Source organism: Marmota flaviventris, chromosome 10 (genome assembly GCF_047511675.1).
Source record: "Marmota flaviventris isolate mMarFla1 chromosome 10, mMarFla1.hap1, whole genome shotgun sequence".
Lineage (NCBI taxonomy): Eukaryota > Metazoa > Chordata > Mammalia > Rodentia > Sciuridae > Marmota > Marmota flaviventris.
Genome location: NC_092507.1, coordinates 117063603 through 117080338, shown reverse-complemented (window position 1 = coordinate 117080338; position 16736 = coordinate 117063603). Strand labels below are relative to the sequence as shown.

Below are 16736 nucleotides of genomic sequence, written 5' to 3'. Positions count from 1 at the left end.
TTAACTATAGAGTTTCTAGTAACCCACCTTGTGGTAGCCCCATGAAACATGCTCACCTTCAGTCCCCGATGCTCAGGCTTCAATACCAGAGATGTTCCTCATTTCATTCTCATTTAACGTCCTGCACAGCCATTTACTGTTTCCCAAACCAGGCAATGAAGGGAATAAGAAAAGATGAACAGACACAAGAGTAGAGAGAAAGTGGGGGCTTGGTGGTTCAGCAGACTTCTGGTGGAGGAAGACTGACCACAAGCAAGCGCCACACGATTACTATATAGTCTAGACATCAAAAGGATTTACTGTGAGAAAGGATCTTCAAGATGAACAAAAGTGAAGTTGGGGCTAAAACAGCCCACTTTGGGCTTACCAGCGTGTGCCCATGACTCTCTACTGAGCAGCAGGTGTTGGAATCTACAGTTATGAACTGATAAAATTCCTTAGCTAGCAAGGAATTCCCCTTGGCAACTGGGCAATCTCCGCTGGCCCCTTGGGGCTGAGAGTTCTCCAGAGGGGCTTCTGTCTCTGGGCAGTTCCAAGACCCATAATCCATTTGCTGCTTCTGACAGCCATACTTGTAGGTATTTCTATTATTTGTTTCCTTTCACCTGCATAATATTTTGAAGTAATTTCTATTTTATGCGTGGCATGTGCCAATACACATATTTCCCCTAATTTTGGGTTTCTTCAGTCATTTTAATTGTGATATGAAAAGAAAGAAAATTCAACCCAAGGACAAAAATAATAATGAGAATAATAATCTGGAAGTGGAGACCTCTCTCCTCTTGATATTTTCTTTGCCATTTTTTTAAACCTATACAGATGCCCCCCTTTTTTTTCCTTCTTGACTATATTCTTTGCTATAATTCTGTCATGATATTTGGTCTACATATTCCTGCCATTATCATGCTAACTGCACATGTTAGAGATGAAAACATGTTATTTTATTACAGCTGCTACTCTTCTCATTAGCATTTGTTAAAAATAATTGATAATGAAATTGGAAGAGAGAATTGGAAGAACTGCTCTTCTGGATATTAAAGAGAATTACAAGACTGAGTATGCAGCACAGTAGTAAAGCGCTTGCCTAGCATGTTAGTTTGATCCCCAGCACCGAAAACTAAAAGTACTAGGTAGCTACAGTAATAAAGATAGAATTTTGGGCTGGGCATAGAGCTCAGTTGGTAGAGTGCTTGCCTTGCATGCACAAGGCCCTGGGTTCAATCCCCAGCACCAAAAAAAAAAAAAAAAAATACAAGTCTGTAGAAAAGAATGTAGAATCCAGAAATAAACATATTTGCCCAAGTGATTTTTGACAAAGTAGTGAAAGGTGGAAGGATAACCTTTCAATGAATGATACTCAAGCAATGAGACATCCAGAGGTGAAGAAAATACACCTCAACCTAAGCTTCATATCTAATATAAAAATGGGTCACATACTTAAAGGTAGTATGTAAAAATATAAAAAATTTGGGGAAAAAACATGAGAAAACCTATGTGGGTTAAGAGTAGGTAAAGAGGTCTTAGACTTGATATAAAACACAAGGAAAGAAAAGAATCATTTAAAAAAATTGACCTCTTTTTTGGAGGGAGGGGGACCAGGAATTGAACTCAGGAGCTCTTTATCACTGAGCCACATCCCCAGCCTTATTTTTTATTTTCTTAGAGACAGGGTCTCACTGAGTTGCTTAGCACCTTGCTAACTTGTTGAGGCTGGCTTTGAACTCATGATCCTCCTGCCTCTGCCTCCCGACAAATATGACCCCTTTAAAATTAAAAATAGTTTTCTTGGTCTGTAAAAGACCTATTATGAAAATGGAAAGACAAGGTATAGACTTGGGAGAAAGTATTTGCATCCAATATCCAATAGAGCTTATAAAAAGCTTTCAAAATCCAACAGCAAAAGCAAACAATTCAATTAGGAAATGGACAAAAACCTGAATAATATTTTCTCAATGAGGATCTACCTGTGAAAAACAGATAATAAAAATATATAAAGGTCAACATTAGTCCTAAGAGAAATGCAAATTAAAACAACAACGGGATATCACTGTACAGCTACCAGAATGGCTGTAATGAAAAATAGCAATGAGACCAGATGCTGGCAAGGATACAGAAAGAACAGATCACTCATTCATTGCTGGGAAATGAAAAAGCGTAGCCATTCTGGTATTTTCTTTTCAAATTAAACATGCACATGCCATTAAGACGTAGTAATCACTCTTAAGCATTTATCCCCGAGAAATGAAAACTTGTGTCAATAAGAACCTGTTGATAAATGATCATAGAGGTTTGATTGGTAATAGTCAAAACCTGGAACCAACCTTAATGTCCTCCAGTAGATGAATGACTGATCTGTGCCATGAAATACTACTCAGCAATAGGAACAATCAAATTATTGATAGACATGAAGATGGCTCTCAAGGCATGTGCTGAGTGAAAAAAAATCAATCTGAAAACCTGTATATTTTATGATTCCATTTAAATAACCTCCTTGAAATACCATAGTTCTAATCATGAAGAACAGGTTAGTGGTTCATGTTAAAGACTGGGAGTGGAGACAAGTCCATGTGGCCACAGAGAGTTCTCTGTGAAAGCAATCCTCTAAATCCTGATCATCATGGAGATTGTTATACAAAGCTACACTGTGGATAAAACTGTATTGAAACACACCCCCCACACACACACACGCACACACGCACAGTGAGTGTTTGTGGAATGTGTGAAATCTGAAGACATTTTGTGGATGGCACCAATATTGATTTCCTGATATTATATTACTCAAGGTGTTACCTGATAGAGGTGCTGGGTTGAGGGTACACAGGTCTCTTGGATCACTGTGTTGCAATTTCTGGATAATCTATAATCATTTCAATAAAAAATTAAATAATAACAGTCAATAACCATTCTTGATTATTTTTTTCTAATGAACTTTATGTACTTCATACATTCTGAATTATTTTCAGTTGTTTAAATACCAACTCCAAGCCCACAGCCACCTACATCCTTCCAAATGGTGAACCGCATTTACCAGGAGAAGGAATTATATAAAAAGAAGTAACTTGTTCTCCCTGGAACAGATTGTCATCTGGGCTCACTGTTCTACTCCTGCCAACTACACCGTGGATGGACCGTCTGAGCAAGAACACAGAAAATTTCTTCTCACCAAGCAGCTTACTTTACAATGACAGAAATAAGGGCATGAAATCATATAAAACATTCACTTAAAAAAGCATAGTAGTGAAAATTTGCTCGTTGCCTCTGACAGTCATTAGATTTGAGATCCTCATTACTTTGATTTCTTAATTAAGCTGGAAGCTTTAGGACTGAGCTTGAAGGCAGAGTGATCATTTTGTATGTCTGACATGAACACGAAGAACTTCTGTAGTGTGACCTATAGGGCAGAAACGGTGTCAAGCAATGAATGAATGTTTGCATAATCCTCACGGTAACCCCGTGGGTTATACTCATCTAAAATCGAGGAAGCCGAGGCCCAAGAAGGTTCAGTAGTTTGTTCAAGAACACCCGACTGGAAGGGAATGGGGGATTGGGGCCACACCGCAGGACTCCAAAGGCTGTGCTCTTACTGCCTACACTGTGGGAATCAATGCACAACACTGAACACTTCAAAACATGGTAAACCCCCTTGTTAGTTTGTTTAAACTGATGTAAAACTGAACCTTCAAGAACCTGGACACTGTGGCAAGTACCCCAGGCTGCCGTTTCCTCCCACAGAGTCCCCTGTCAAGTTCTCACAAAAGCAAAAGAGAATTCCGTTTATAAGTGAGGTCTCTGGGGGAGGCAAAAGGTAACCGAGTCCTAGTTTGGGAAGGAAAAAAAGAAGCCCCTAGACGGGTTCTATTGTTCTCACTTCAGAGGAGGGGAAGGCGAGGCCTTGTCTCTGTGTTCAAGTCTTTTCACGTTGATAATTTAAGAGAAGATCTAGAGATCATTCACTTCACAGTACCTGGGATGTAGTAGCAGTTCAAGAAATATTTAATGAATAAAAGAAAATGTTGGGGAAGGAAGTTGATGGGAATAAAAATCATGACCCGAGGTGGCTTGCCTAGAGTCCCTGGGGCACATTCTTGCTGTGGCAGGGGGTCAGCCTTGAGCATTTGCATAGGGGCTAATAAAATCCATAGTGAGGCGCTATCTTTGCAGCCCATCTGCTCTTGATTCTGCCAAGTTTTATGACTTCTTCACAGAGGTGTAGATGACTCGGAAATCCTGGGAGAGACACAAAACAGTGGGACACACCAGCATGAGAGAAGGAATAAGGTGAAGAAAGTCGAGACGCAGGGATTGCCAAAGGCTCTAGCTCACCTTGTTCTCCAGAGACGTCCTGATGTTTGCTGTGGAGGAAAAAAAAAAAAATACTGAATACTTGGGTCTCTGCTTATATCCTTGGCCCAGACTGTGTGCAGCAGGGCAGAGAAATGCTACGTTTCATGGATGGAAGTCCAACCCTTCCTGTTCCGTAAAATCCATCCATTAAGTTTGCTCACTCTGAGCTCCTATAAGACTGCAAGCCCCACGTCCCCCACCAACACTTACTAACAAAGCTCTCCCTCTCTCTGATGCAACTTCCTGTGAGCTATTGTCCTCATGATTTATTTTATTTATTTATTTATTTATTTTTTTTGGCTTCTCTGACCATTACAATATCCTTTCAGGGCTCATTTTCCTGTCATTCCTCTATGTTTTTTAGATAATCCACCACGGATGGTTCACCTTACCATAGAGAAGGATACTGAATGCACATTTAAAGATGACAGATCCCAGTCACCCAGCAGTTGGAGTCTGGCTGCAGGGTCTGCTCACTGCTGTCTGCCTCTTTCCCCCTTCTTTCAAAGTGTATAGTAGGACTGAATCTCCTCCTTCTCCTTAACTGCAGATGGACACCTCAAGAGCTTGGAAGATGAACACCCAGTAGACACTACTGTACTTTCTCCATTCTGCTGGGCTGGTCCCAGAAGGAAACAACAGAGGCACTACTTGAATCCACACTAACAGAGGACCTAGCTTCACAGGTTCAGGGGACAAAGGTTGAGTGACCACAGGTCAGGAAATTGACCAAGCTACCAACAGCCACTGGCTCTGTCAGAGGCAGCTAAGAGCACAGAAGAAAGGGCAGGGTTCAGGGCAACAGTTGGAAGGACAGAACTCTGCACTGCCACAGAACTGTCATCTTGGTTCCTGCAAAGCTATGTGTCCGAGTGACAATTGTCTAGATCAGGTGATTCGTGGAGTCATCCCAAGTCTTCAGGCACTTAAAGAGAGGCACAGCTTATTTCACTTTGCATGATGTTCTCCATCTCCACCCATTTACCAGCCTGGGAGGTACTGAGGGACAAAATCTACCAAATCATGTTGTGTCTACGGCATGAATTGACCACAAGAAATCCCGCCTTTGTATGTGATTAAATACATCACTTAAAATAATGGTCAATAATAATGATGATAATATTAAAAATAGGAGATGAATAGAGCAGATCAATAGATGGGGAAGAAGGAGGGGAGGAGAAGGGAAACAATGAGGCATGAGATTAACCAAATTATGCTATGTGCATGTACAGATATGGCATTTTCAATCCCACTATTATGTGTGATTATAATACACCGATTAAAAACATAAACTAAAAAAAAAAAAAAGGCTTTGCAATGACCCATTCCAACCGAGGGAATTCTTCCTGGACTTTGGATATGATAGCTTTAGAAATTCTAACTCTTTTCTGTTTTTCTTCTCTCTTTCTTATATCCTGGATACTCCTTAACTGTCTAGTCTTATTCAAATGAAAAATTATTGGATCTTCTGCTTTTTTTTTTTTTTCTTTAGTTCAGTTTATTCACAAGAGCCTGCCTCCAGGTACCTCTTGATCCTTCTTGGTTCATTCCAAGGGTAAGTGATATCTTGCAGCCTGTTGTGCACAAAACGCACATTTCCAAGGAAGATCCACCTGACAGGAATCACTCTGAATTTTCTTACCTGAGCCTTCTGGCTGCTGGCTGCTATAGATCTGGGAATAAACCACATCCTCATCTCCTCCGGGACTCACTGCAGGAAGAAGACAAGCGTTCTCTGATGTTCACCTTTAAGTTCAAGCATCAGCCACACCTTCCCAGTCTCCTGCTCCATGACCATACCCCCAACGTGGCTCTGAGGGACTCATTGATTTCTTGGAGTGACTGGGCCTCCTGAGGTTGGGGAGGCAAGACCGCCTGGTTGTCTCTTCTGCTTCCCTCCCTGTCCCAGCACTAGATCCCCTCCCGGTGGGGACTCACCATTGACATACTCCGGCTGCAGATCCTCCGAGTCTGGGAGTGGGCTGGGGTGGGTGAACCCTTGAGGATTCAGGCTGGCAGCACCTCTGCGAGAAAGTGAACTATCTACATGGTAGTCCCTGGGGAGAGAGAAAATAGAGAGGGAAGAGGCTGGGGAGAGCGTGAGTAGAAGCCAGGTGCAGGACACCCCCGTCAGGTGACCGAATGGCCCATTACACAGACTGTTGGCTCTGACTTGGCAACAACTTTCTCTTCCTCATATTTTTTTTCTCCCTAGATCTATTTTTTTTTCTCTTATAAACTCTCACAGAACTTAACCAGCATCTTTCTCATTACTTTATCTCTGTCTTCCTTGTTCTCTGTGCATATCTTACATCTCCTATAAGATATTATCTCTTTTGAGGACATAGGACTCTAGTCTATGCATATTTTCACCCCTCTAGGGGCTAGGGATATAGCTCAATGGTGGAGCACCTGCCTGTCAGGCATGGATTAGAGGAGCTATCTTCTGGACTTCTGACTAATAACTCCATATAGATGGCACATGGATGGGTATAGGAGCTCCTCTGGCTTCAAAGGAATAGAAACTTTATAATTAGTTTGTCTGTTACTCGAGGCTCTGGATTCAATCCCCAGTACTGCCAAATGATAATAATCATAATCATAGTTAATAATAATATTTTTACCCCTCTAAATATCTAATGATAACTTACTCATACATATAGGTACTCGATAATCATTAATATCTAAGTTAGTACATTAGTTAAAATATATTTAATCCTAAATAACTTAACACCTGGAGTCATGTGGATCACCCTAAGACAGAGCTCTGATAGCATAAATATAATGAAGTATTAAGAGACAAGAGTATTAAAAGGAAGACACCACGTGATCCAATAGCCTCAGTCTCTATTACAAACAGAGAACTCATAGGTATTCCAAATTGTGATCGAGGGAGCACTGCAGAGTTCCAATTTTGACTGGGAAGTTCTCACCTGGGTGCATTAATGGCAGAACTTTCTCCTGAAAACCAGAAAAAAGAACATTCATTTCAGAATAGAAGCTTTTTCTCTTAAAGCTTTGACATACTTATCTGTGTATAATTAGCTAGTAAGACATAAGATATAGAAGAATGAACTAACTGTATTTCATCCAAATGATTACTTCCTTATTCCAACACTATTAGTTGGAATAATTCATCTGCCATCCCCCCTCCACACACACACACCCAGACTTGAAATGCCATTTCCAAGAGAGCTTCCTGCATGAATCCATCACTGGATGAATTTTCTATGGTGTTCTATTGTCTCTTTGTCCATGCACACACCTGTACCATACTATTTTTAATTATTCTAAGATATATTTTAATTGTTAACGGATCTAGTTTTACTTTGCTATTCTTCCATTTTAGATTCTACATGGCCATTCTTAATTTTTAAATGTTTTGATATTTGCAACACTCAGCCTACAGCAGTGGTCTTGGGGTTAAGCTTGATACTGATATTCTTAAGATCCATTAGTCTATATCTTGCACCATTCATCTTTGCAGAGAGATGCAAAACAAGAAACATGGCCTATTAGCATAGAGGTAACAGGTATGTGCTCAGAGAAGCTATTTTCTGGACCTCAGACTAATAGCTCCATACAGATGGCCACATGGATGGGGAGTTCCCCTGGCTTAAAAGAAAGAGAAACTTCATAATTAGTTTGTCTATCATTTAAGGAAAGAAAAAAAATTATTTTAGTTGTTTACCAAACAAAACTATTATTCAAGCATCAGACTTGACATTTTAAATCATCTACGAAATTAGTGTATGTTTCTAGCAACTCTTTCTTGAAGACATTATTTTTAAAATGGACTTCAGCCTACTATCTAAACATTCAGAACAGAAACTGATGATCTGTTGTTTCACAAAAGAGATTTAAAAATATTCCCAAAAGTAGATATATTATAAATATTCTCTGATTGTAACAAAACTGGTAATTCATAACAAAACCAGGAAAAGTCTAGATGTGTTTATAACTTTTATTTTTGGTACTGAGGATAAAACCAGGGGCACTCTATCGCTGAGCTGTATCACCAACCATCCTGATTTTTTATTTTGAGACAGGGTCTGAGTAAGTGGCTGAGGCCAACTGCAAACTCACAATCCTCCTGCTTCAGACTCCTAAATTGCTGGGATTACAGGTATACGCCATCTGCACCCAGCTCTGCCTATACTTAAAAGAAAAAAAAAAAGGAAATAAATCTCAGGATATTAAATATGCAATTTTTTTCAAAATAATGAGGATAGAGACAACAGAAGGCAGTAACTAAAAAAGATAAAAGCAGAATTCTAGAATTATAAAGCAAAATGGTTAGATCAAATTAAAGTAATTCTAAGAAATTTACAGTACTGCCATAGAGGCCATATCTTTCTGGTTTAAATTTCAAATGGATGGCTCTCAAATCCTTGAGATAGACATTCCTAGGTGGTAGGAGTGGCACAAGTGGCAAGAGGCAGGGAGAAGATTTATCTCAAAGAGGCAGAGAAAAAATTGACAATTGAAGTTTTCTAAAGTTGATGGTCAAAGAAAATGGATACATAATTGATTAAATTCATTAGCCATTGGTGATTAACTCCATTTCTACCTCCTGTTCCTTCCCCAGTGGCCAGGGTGGGGCTGAAGTTCTAACCTTCTAATTACATGGTTGATCTTCCTAGTAGCCATCTCCCATTCTGAACACACCTAAGTCCCACTCAGCCAAGGACCATCTTATTATTATTCCTCAGGGAATTCCAGAGCTCTTAGGATGTCTGTGCCAGTAACCAAGGACAAAGAGCATGTATACCACAGTGAATCTCACCATCACGCATATTCACAAGACACTAACTAAAAAAAAAAAAAAAGCAAAAGACAGACAAAAAACTAAAAATAATAGCAGAAAAGTCATTAGAGTAGAAGGACGGGAACAGTGGGAAGGAGGAGGGATGAGAAAGGGGAAATACTTGGGACTAAATTAGAGCAAACTATATTCTGTGCCTTTATAATTATGTCAAAATGAATCCCAATGTTATGTATCACTAAAAAGAATCAATGAAAAGTGAAAAGAGAGAGAGAAAGAAGAGTAAATTAACAAAAAATGTTCCCATCGTTCAGGTAATCCCTAGTATTTCAGAAGCTCTTGTGAAGGGCTGCAGGTGTAGTTCAGTAGTGGAATGCTTGGCTAACATACATGAAGCCCTGGGTTCAGTTTTCAGTACCACAAAGTTTTTAAAAATAAAATAAAAAAAGAAGCTCTATGGTTAGAAACCAAGGACAAAGACCAAATACATACTTTTTATATCATAATATCATGGTATATTATAAAGGTATCACTTCACTGAGGGAATGTTTTATGAAATAAATGGTATAAGAACAAATATGTAAAGGCAGGTGTGGTGGCACATGACTGTGATCCCAACAACTCAGGAGGCTGAGGCAGGAGGATTATGAGTCCAAGGCCAGCCTTAGCAATTTATACTAAATGTGAGGCCATAAGCAGTTTTGTGAGACCCTGACTCTAAATAAAAAATAAATTAAAAAAAAAAAAACAACTATGTAGCTATCTGGGAAAAAAAGTACATACATACATATGTACCCTAGTACATACTTAAAAATATTTCTGGACAGATAAAAAATAAATATGAATCCAAAACAGTTTTGCAAAAAATAGGAGACTTTTGTTTATCATCTAAAAATGGAGAATGCTAAAATATGTTACAAAATCCCAAATCCACACAAGAGAGATTGAGAAACTAGACTACCTAAACCCATTTCTTTTGTATAACAAAAAAACCACTGTGAAAGTCAGTCAAAAGCACTCCAAAACCTTTTTACTATTACATAACAAAAGGCTAATATATTTAGTAGGAGAATACCACAAAATACTAGGAATAAAATAAGTCAGGTTCTTTGGATCCATGTCTAGGCTGCCCTTCTTCAGCTCAGGAAGCCCGAGTCTCTCTACTCTGCTTGGGCTGGAAGATCCTCAGGGAAAATCATGGGCATCATAAAAACCAGGAAATGAATAATGTCTTCAAGATGTAGCAAGATGGCAAAGTAGAGGGGAGAGGCACTTCCCATTTGCTCTGCTGTTTGGAATTTGAACCATCGGAATAAGGTCTGAGACTCCTACAAAGGGGGAAAGTAAAAGCCTGCAGTGAAACTCTATATAGAGACTCCCCTAACAAGTTTGACTCCTTTGGATCAGAGATGAGAATAAACAAATGATAAACACAAAGAAAAAACCCTACTTCAAAAACCTGACCAAGACCAGGCACGGTGGTGCACGCCTATAATCCCAGTGGCTCCAGAGGCTGAGGCAGGAGGATCATGAGTTCTAAGCCAGCCTCAGCAAAAGCAAGGTGCTAAGCAATTCAGTGAGACCCTGTCTCTAAATAAAATATAAAACAGGGCTGGGCATGTGGCTCAATGGTTGAGTGTCCCTGAGTTCAATCCCTAGTACCCCCCCCCCAAAAAAGAAACTGACCAAGAACAATAGTTTAGTGGGTTGCAGAAGAACATTATTAGTATTTTTTTAAATGTATTAGTAGAAGGCATTCCTCTGAAGTGGCTATAATTACTGTGGATCAGTATCTCATCTCAATGTGATGTTAGAGACAGAACATAGTAGCAAGTTCAAAATGAGTGAAAATACTGACATTTAGCCAACCCAGGACACGCAGTAAAGAAAAAACAACTCACTAAAAAATCCTTCCCATAAAAGTAGAAGAAAGAATTATCCCAGAAGATGGGCATAAATACTAACAATATGAAAAATGAAGATAGCAAGCTATCCCAAGTACCTCACGACATAACTGATCCCACGGACACCTCAGAATAGAGGAAACGCCAGAAAAAGAATTTAGAAAGTTAATAATTAAAATGTTTAATGAAATAAATAACATCTAAGGAAGGAATTAAGATAGACCATAACAGAAAGTGAAAGAACATTTCAACAAAGAAATAGAGATTCTGAAAAATGACCAAACACAAATCCTGAAAATTAAAAATTCAGTTGAAAAAATCACTAATAGACTAGACCACTTTGAAGACAGATTCTCAAACCTTGAAGGCAAAATATGTAACTTTGAAAGTAGAGTCAATGATAGAGAAAAAATGTTGAGATCAGAATATTCAAGAAATCTGTGATAACATTGAGAGACCAAATCTAAGAATCATTAGCATCCATGAAGGAAGAAAATTAAGATAAAAACGCACAATCTTTTCAATGAAATTAAAAAAAAATTCAAACCTCAGGAATGAGTGGAAAACCAAATGCAACAGAAAATTAGAACTCCAAATAAACAAGATCAAAAAGGACACTCTCTAAGACACATTATAACTGAAATGCCTGCTCTGCAGAACAAGGATAGACTTCTAAAAGCCAGAAGAGAAAAAGAAGAGGCCACCTTTAGAGTTAAGCCCATTATAATTTGTACTGATTTTTTTTCAACCTAGAACGTAAAAGGCAAGAGGGTTTGGAATAAAATATATAAAGCATTAAAAGATAACAATTTTCAATCAAGATTACCATATCCAGAAAAAACACCCTTCAGAATCAAAGCAGAAGTAAAAAAAAATTCAAGACAAACAGAAACTAAAAGCAGTCATAACCACTAAACCTGCACTACAAAGTATACAAAGTGAAATATTTCATACAGAAGAAATAAAAGGTAAAAATATCAAAGCCAGCATATGGCTGAACTTCACTAGAAGAATAGTTAATTAAAGGAGAATAAAGTCTGGATAAAGCATCATAAATAAATCAAAATGGCCTCGATGCATCTACTCACATTTAAAAAAAAAACCCTACTAAATGTAAAGAATCAAATAGATCATAATTTAATATTTCTGGCTGATTTCAAAACCTCTCTCTTACCAATAGATAGGTCATCCAGATGTAAACCAAGATTCTTCAGAATCAAACAATGCTATTAATAAAATGGATCTAACAAACATCTATAGAATATTCTACCCATCAATAACTGAATTCACTTTCCTCTCAGTTGAACCTGAAACCTTCCCTAAAATAGATCATATTTTAGGACAAAAAGCAAGTCTTAGCAGTTACAAAAAAAAAATTGAGATAATTTCTTGCATTTTATTAGATCATTATGGTATGAAACTAGAAATCATTAACAAGATAAAAACAAATCATTTAACACCTGGAGATTAAATAATATACTTTTGAAGGAGGAGTGAGTCATAGACAAAATCAAAGAAGAAATAAAAAAAAATTCATAGAAACAAATGAGAGTAGAGAAACAACATACCAAAACCTCTGGAATAGTATGAAGGCAGTTCTAAGAGGAAAGATTATAGAATTGAGGGCCTACATTAAAAAAAACTCAAATAAATAATTTAATATTACACCTCTATGCCCTGAAAAAGGAAGAACAAACTAGTTCAAAAATCAGTAGAAGGCAAGACATAGTTAATATTAGAGACAAAATTAATAAAATTGAGAACAAATGCAATACAAAGGATCAAAGCAACAGAGTTGGCTCTTTGATATGATAAGCAAGATTGATACACCCTTAGCCAAACTAATCAAAAAAGGAGAGAAGACACAAATCAACAAAGTTGGAGATGAAAAGGGAGATATCACCACAGATACATCTGAAATTCAGAGGATCATGAGAAACTATTTTGAAAGTTTATACTTCAATAAACAGGAAAACCTAAGAAACATTGATAAATTTCTATGATCTACCCAAATTCACCCATGGAATATAGAAATGTAAACAAACCAATATCAAGCAATGAGATTGAAGCAGCAATTAAAAGACTTCCAACCGAGAAAAGCCCTGGACCAGATGGATTCTCAGCCAAATCCCACCAAACATTAAAAGAAGAAATAATGCCAATCTTCCTTAAATTATTCCATGAAATAGAAAGGGAAGGGATACTCCTCAATCTAATCTATGAAGCCAGTATCACACTGATATGAAAACCAAAGACACACCAAGAAAACTATAGGCCAATGTTCCTGGTGAAAATAGATGCAAAAGTATTTAATAAAATATTAGCAAACTGCATTCAAAACCACATCAAGAAAACAGTACACCATGATTGAGTGGGTTTAATCCCAGGAATGTGAGATTGGTCAAATACATTAAATTAATAAATGTAACTCACCACATAAATAGAGTTAAGAACAAGAGGTACATTATCATCTTCAGAGATGAGAAAAAAGCATTTGATGATATCCAATACCTGTACATATTAAAAACACTAGAGAAGTTAGTGATAAAAGGAAATTACCTCAACATTATAAAAATTACATATAACAAACTCAAAGCCAACATCATGTTGGACGGACAATAACTAAAAACATTTTTTTCTCAAATCAGGAACAAGGCAAAGATGTTTACTCTCATTATCCCTCTTCAACATAGTTCTTGAAACTCTAGCCAAAATAATCAGGCAAGAGAAGGAATGAAAGGGATACAAATAGGAAAAGAAGATGTCGAATTATCTCTATTCACACATGACTTTATCCTATATCTAGAAGACCCAATAAACTCTACCAGAAAACTTCTAGAGCTGATAAACAAATTCAGTAAGGTATCACTATGTCAGATCAAAATGCATAAATCATTTGCTTTCTTATACTCCAGTAATGAATTTGCTGAGAAAGAAATCAGGAAAACTGTCCTGTTCACAATAACCTTAAAAAACAAAATAAAATACTTGGGAATAAATCTAACCAAGGAGACCTCTACAATAAAAACTACAGAACACTGAAGAAAGAAAATTGAAGAAAACCTTAGAAGATAGAAAGATCTCCCATGTTCCTGGATAGGCAGAATTAATATTGTCAAAATGGCCATATTACCAAAAGCATTAAAAAGAGTCAATGCAATCCCCATCAAAGTACCAATGACATACTTTACAGAACTAGGAAAAAATCCTAAAATTAATTTGGCGGAATAAGAGACCCAGAATAGCTAAAGCAATCCTTAGGAAGAAGATGCAGGAGGCATCACAATACCAGACCTCAAACTATACTACAGAGCTATAGTAACAAAACACCATGTTATTGGTGTTTTCACACCAAGACAGGCCTGAAGACCAATGGAACAGAACAGAAGAAGCAGAGACAAAGCCACATAGATACAGTCATGTGATACTTTACAAAGGTGCCAAAAAATATGTTGGAGAAAAGATAGCCATTTTAACAAACGACAGTGGGCCATATTTAAAATAGTGAAGTGTGATCCATTAAAAAGCCATATGTAAAATAGTGAAATGTGATCCCTCTCTCTCATCCTGCACTAAAGTCAACTCAACATAGACCAAAGACCTAGGAATTAGACCAGAAACTTTGCAACTGGTAGAAGAAAACATAGACTCAACACTCCAACATATTGGTGTAGGCACTGACTTTCTTAAAAGACCTGAAAAGCTCAAGAAAAAAAAAGACAGTAATTTATACATGGAATAGCATCAAATTAAATTAAAAAGCCTCTGCAAAACAAAGGAAATGATAAGGAGCATGAAGAGAGAGACTACAGAATGGGAGAAAATCTTTGCCACCTACTCCTGATTAGGGGGTTAGTATTCAGAATATATAAAGAACTCATAAAACTTAATACTCCTAAACCAGCCCAATCAGGAAATGAGCAAAAAAACTAAACAGACATTTCTTAAAAGAAGAAATGCATATGGAAAACAAATACATGAAAAAATGTTCAGTTTTCCCAGAAATCTGGGAAATGTAAATCAAAGTCACATTGATATTTCACCTCACTGCAGTCAGAATGACAATCATAGAAAATACTAAAAAAAAATAAATAGTGGCAAGGATGTAGGGGGAAAATACACTCATACAGTGTTGGTGGAACTGCAAATTATTTCATACTCTAGAAAGCAGTATGGAGATTCCTCAAAAACTAACAATGGAACCACCATCTGACCCAGCTATCCCATTCCTTGGTATTTATCCAAAGAATTACAATCTGCATACCATAGAGATGCAGGTACATCAATGTTTATAGCAGCATAATTCACAATAGCCAAGTTATGGAACCAGTCCAGATGTCTGTTAGCAGATGGATAGATAAAGAAATGTGGTCTATGTGCACAATGGAGTTTTCGTCATCCATAAAGAAGAATGAAATGGGTGGAACTGGAGAACATCATGTTAAGTGCAGTAAGACAGACTCAGAAGTCAAAGGGCAAATGTTTTCCCATGTGTGGAAGCGAGAGCAAAATAAAAATAGGTTGTGGGTGGGGTGGGGGGACACCATGATAATAAAAGGGAATCAGAGGAATGGAGAAGGAAGATTGAAGGGGGGGCAGGTAGCGTAGGGGTGGTAAAGGGAAACCCAGTGAAATGAGGTTGATCAAATTATGCAGGGTGCTTATGTAAAAGTGCCTCAGTGAATTCCATCTGTATTACTATAAAGAACAAATTCATAAAAACCAGAAATAGATGCAGGGAAAAGCCTGGGAGTAGAGGAGGGGAAACCAGGGGCATGGAGAAGGGGCAGAGGAAGGAGGTACTGGGGACTGAAGTGGAAAAATTATATTCTATGCATGTATGATGTCAAAATGAACCCTACTGTTGGGTTCAGGGACACCAAGATGGCGGAGACAGAGTATTAAAAAGAAGCTGGTGAAGGACCAGACAGGAGAGGAAGTCCTGATCCTGTTTGTAATAAAACCCATTACCATGACAACTCCTGCCACTGAGGACATCACCATGACAACTCTTGCCATTGAGGACATCACCATGACAACTCTTGCCACAGGTTCAAATTTTGAAATGACCGAGGGAAGTCAAGTGGGCAGTATTCTAATTAGGTTTTCTAAAGTAATCAATGGGGAAAAATTGGAAAATTTTCTAATCAGATATCATAAGACAAATAATGGGAGAAATGGGGTAAGGTCTTCAATCAGGTCTGTTCAGGGAAGAGGACACCCTGTGCCAGGAAACAAGACCCTAATTTCCAGACATCGGGGCCTTGAGCTTCTCTCTTGCACTTGGCCCCCTCCATTCTACCTACTGGAGTGCTATCTTCACTTTAAATAAATCTGTACTCTGTTACTTCTGTGTGTCTAGCTCAATTCTTTGTTCAGGACATCAAGAACCTGAACTTCAACTAGGTATCCCAAGGGTAACACAACTATTATTTATATTTGTAACACACTAATAAAAACTGGAATAAAAAAAGAGATTAAAACAATAATAACAATATACTGGAGATCCAACATGGCGGCGGGCGTGGAGAGATCAAGTCTCTGACCTCTTCAGCTGCGCGGGCATAGGGAGTCGTAAACCATTTAAATGCTGTTTGCTCAGGATCACTAGGCAATGCTGAGCTGACGTGGATCTGGGGCGAACAGTCTGGGCCTCTCAGAACACACACGGAGCCCGGATCGGCTGAATTCAAGTTCCCGTTCGCCTGCATCTCGCAGACAGA

At 38.1% G+C, this 16736-nt stretch overlaps 1 protein-coding gene across 1 annotated transcript in view; it reads right to left on the bottom strand.

The window, feature by feature from the left end:
* Positions 1 to 3972: 3972 nt before the first annotated feature.
* Positions 3973 to 16736, bottom strand: part of Fcrl2 (Fc receptor like 2) — a 35344-nt gene continuing 22580 nt past the window's right edge. The window contains exons 8-12 of the mRNA XM_027920212.3: positions 7278 to 7305; positions 6283 to 6401; positions 5987 to 6055; positions 4324 to 4352; positions 3973 to 4227 (exon numbers count right to left, since the gene is read on the bottom strand). Of these exons, the coding sequence (XP_027776013.2) occupies positions 4189 to 4227; positions 4324 to 4352; positions 5987 to 6055; positions 6283 to 6401; positions 7278 to 7305 (284 nt within the window). The 3' untranslated portion in view covers positions 3973 to 4188. The remainder of the gene's footprint in view (positions 4228 to 4323; positions 4353 to 5986; positions 6056 to 6282; positions 6402 to 7277; positions 7306 to 16736) is intronic.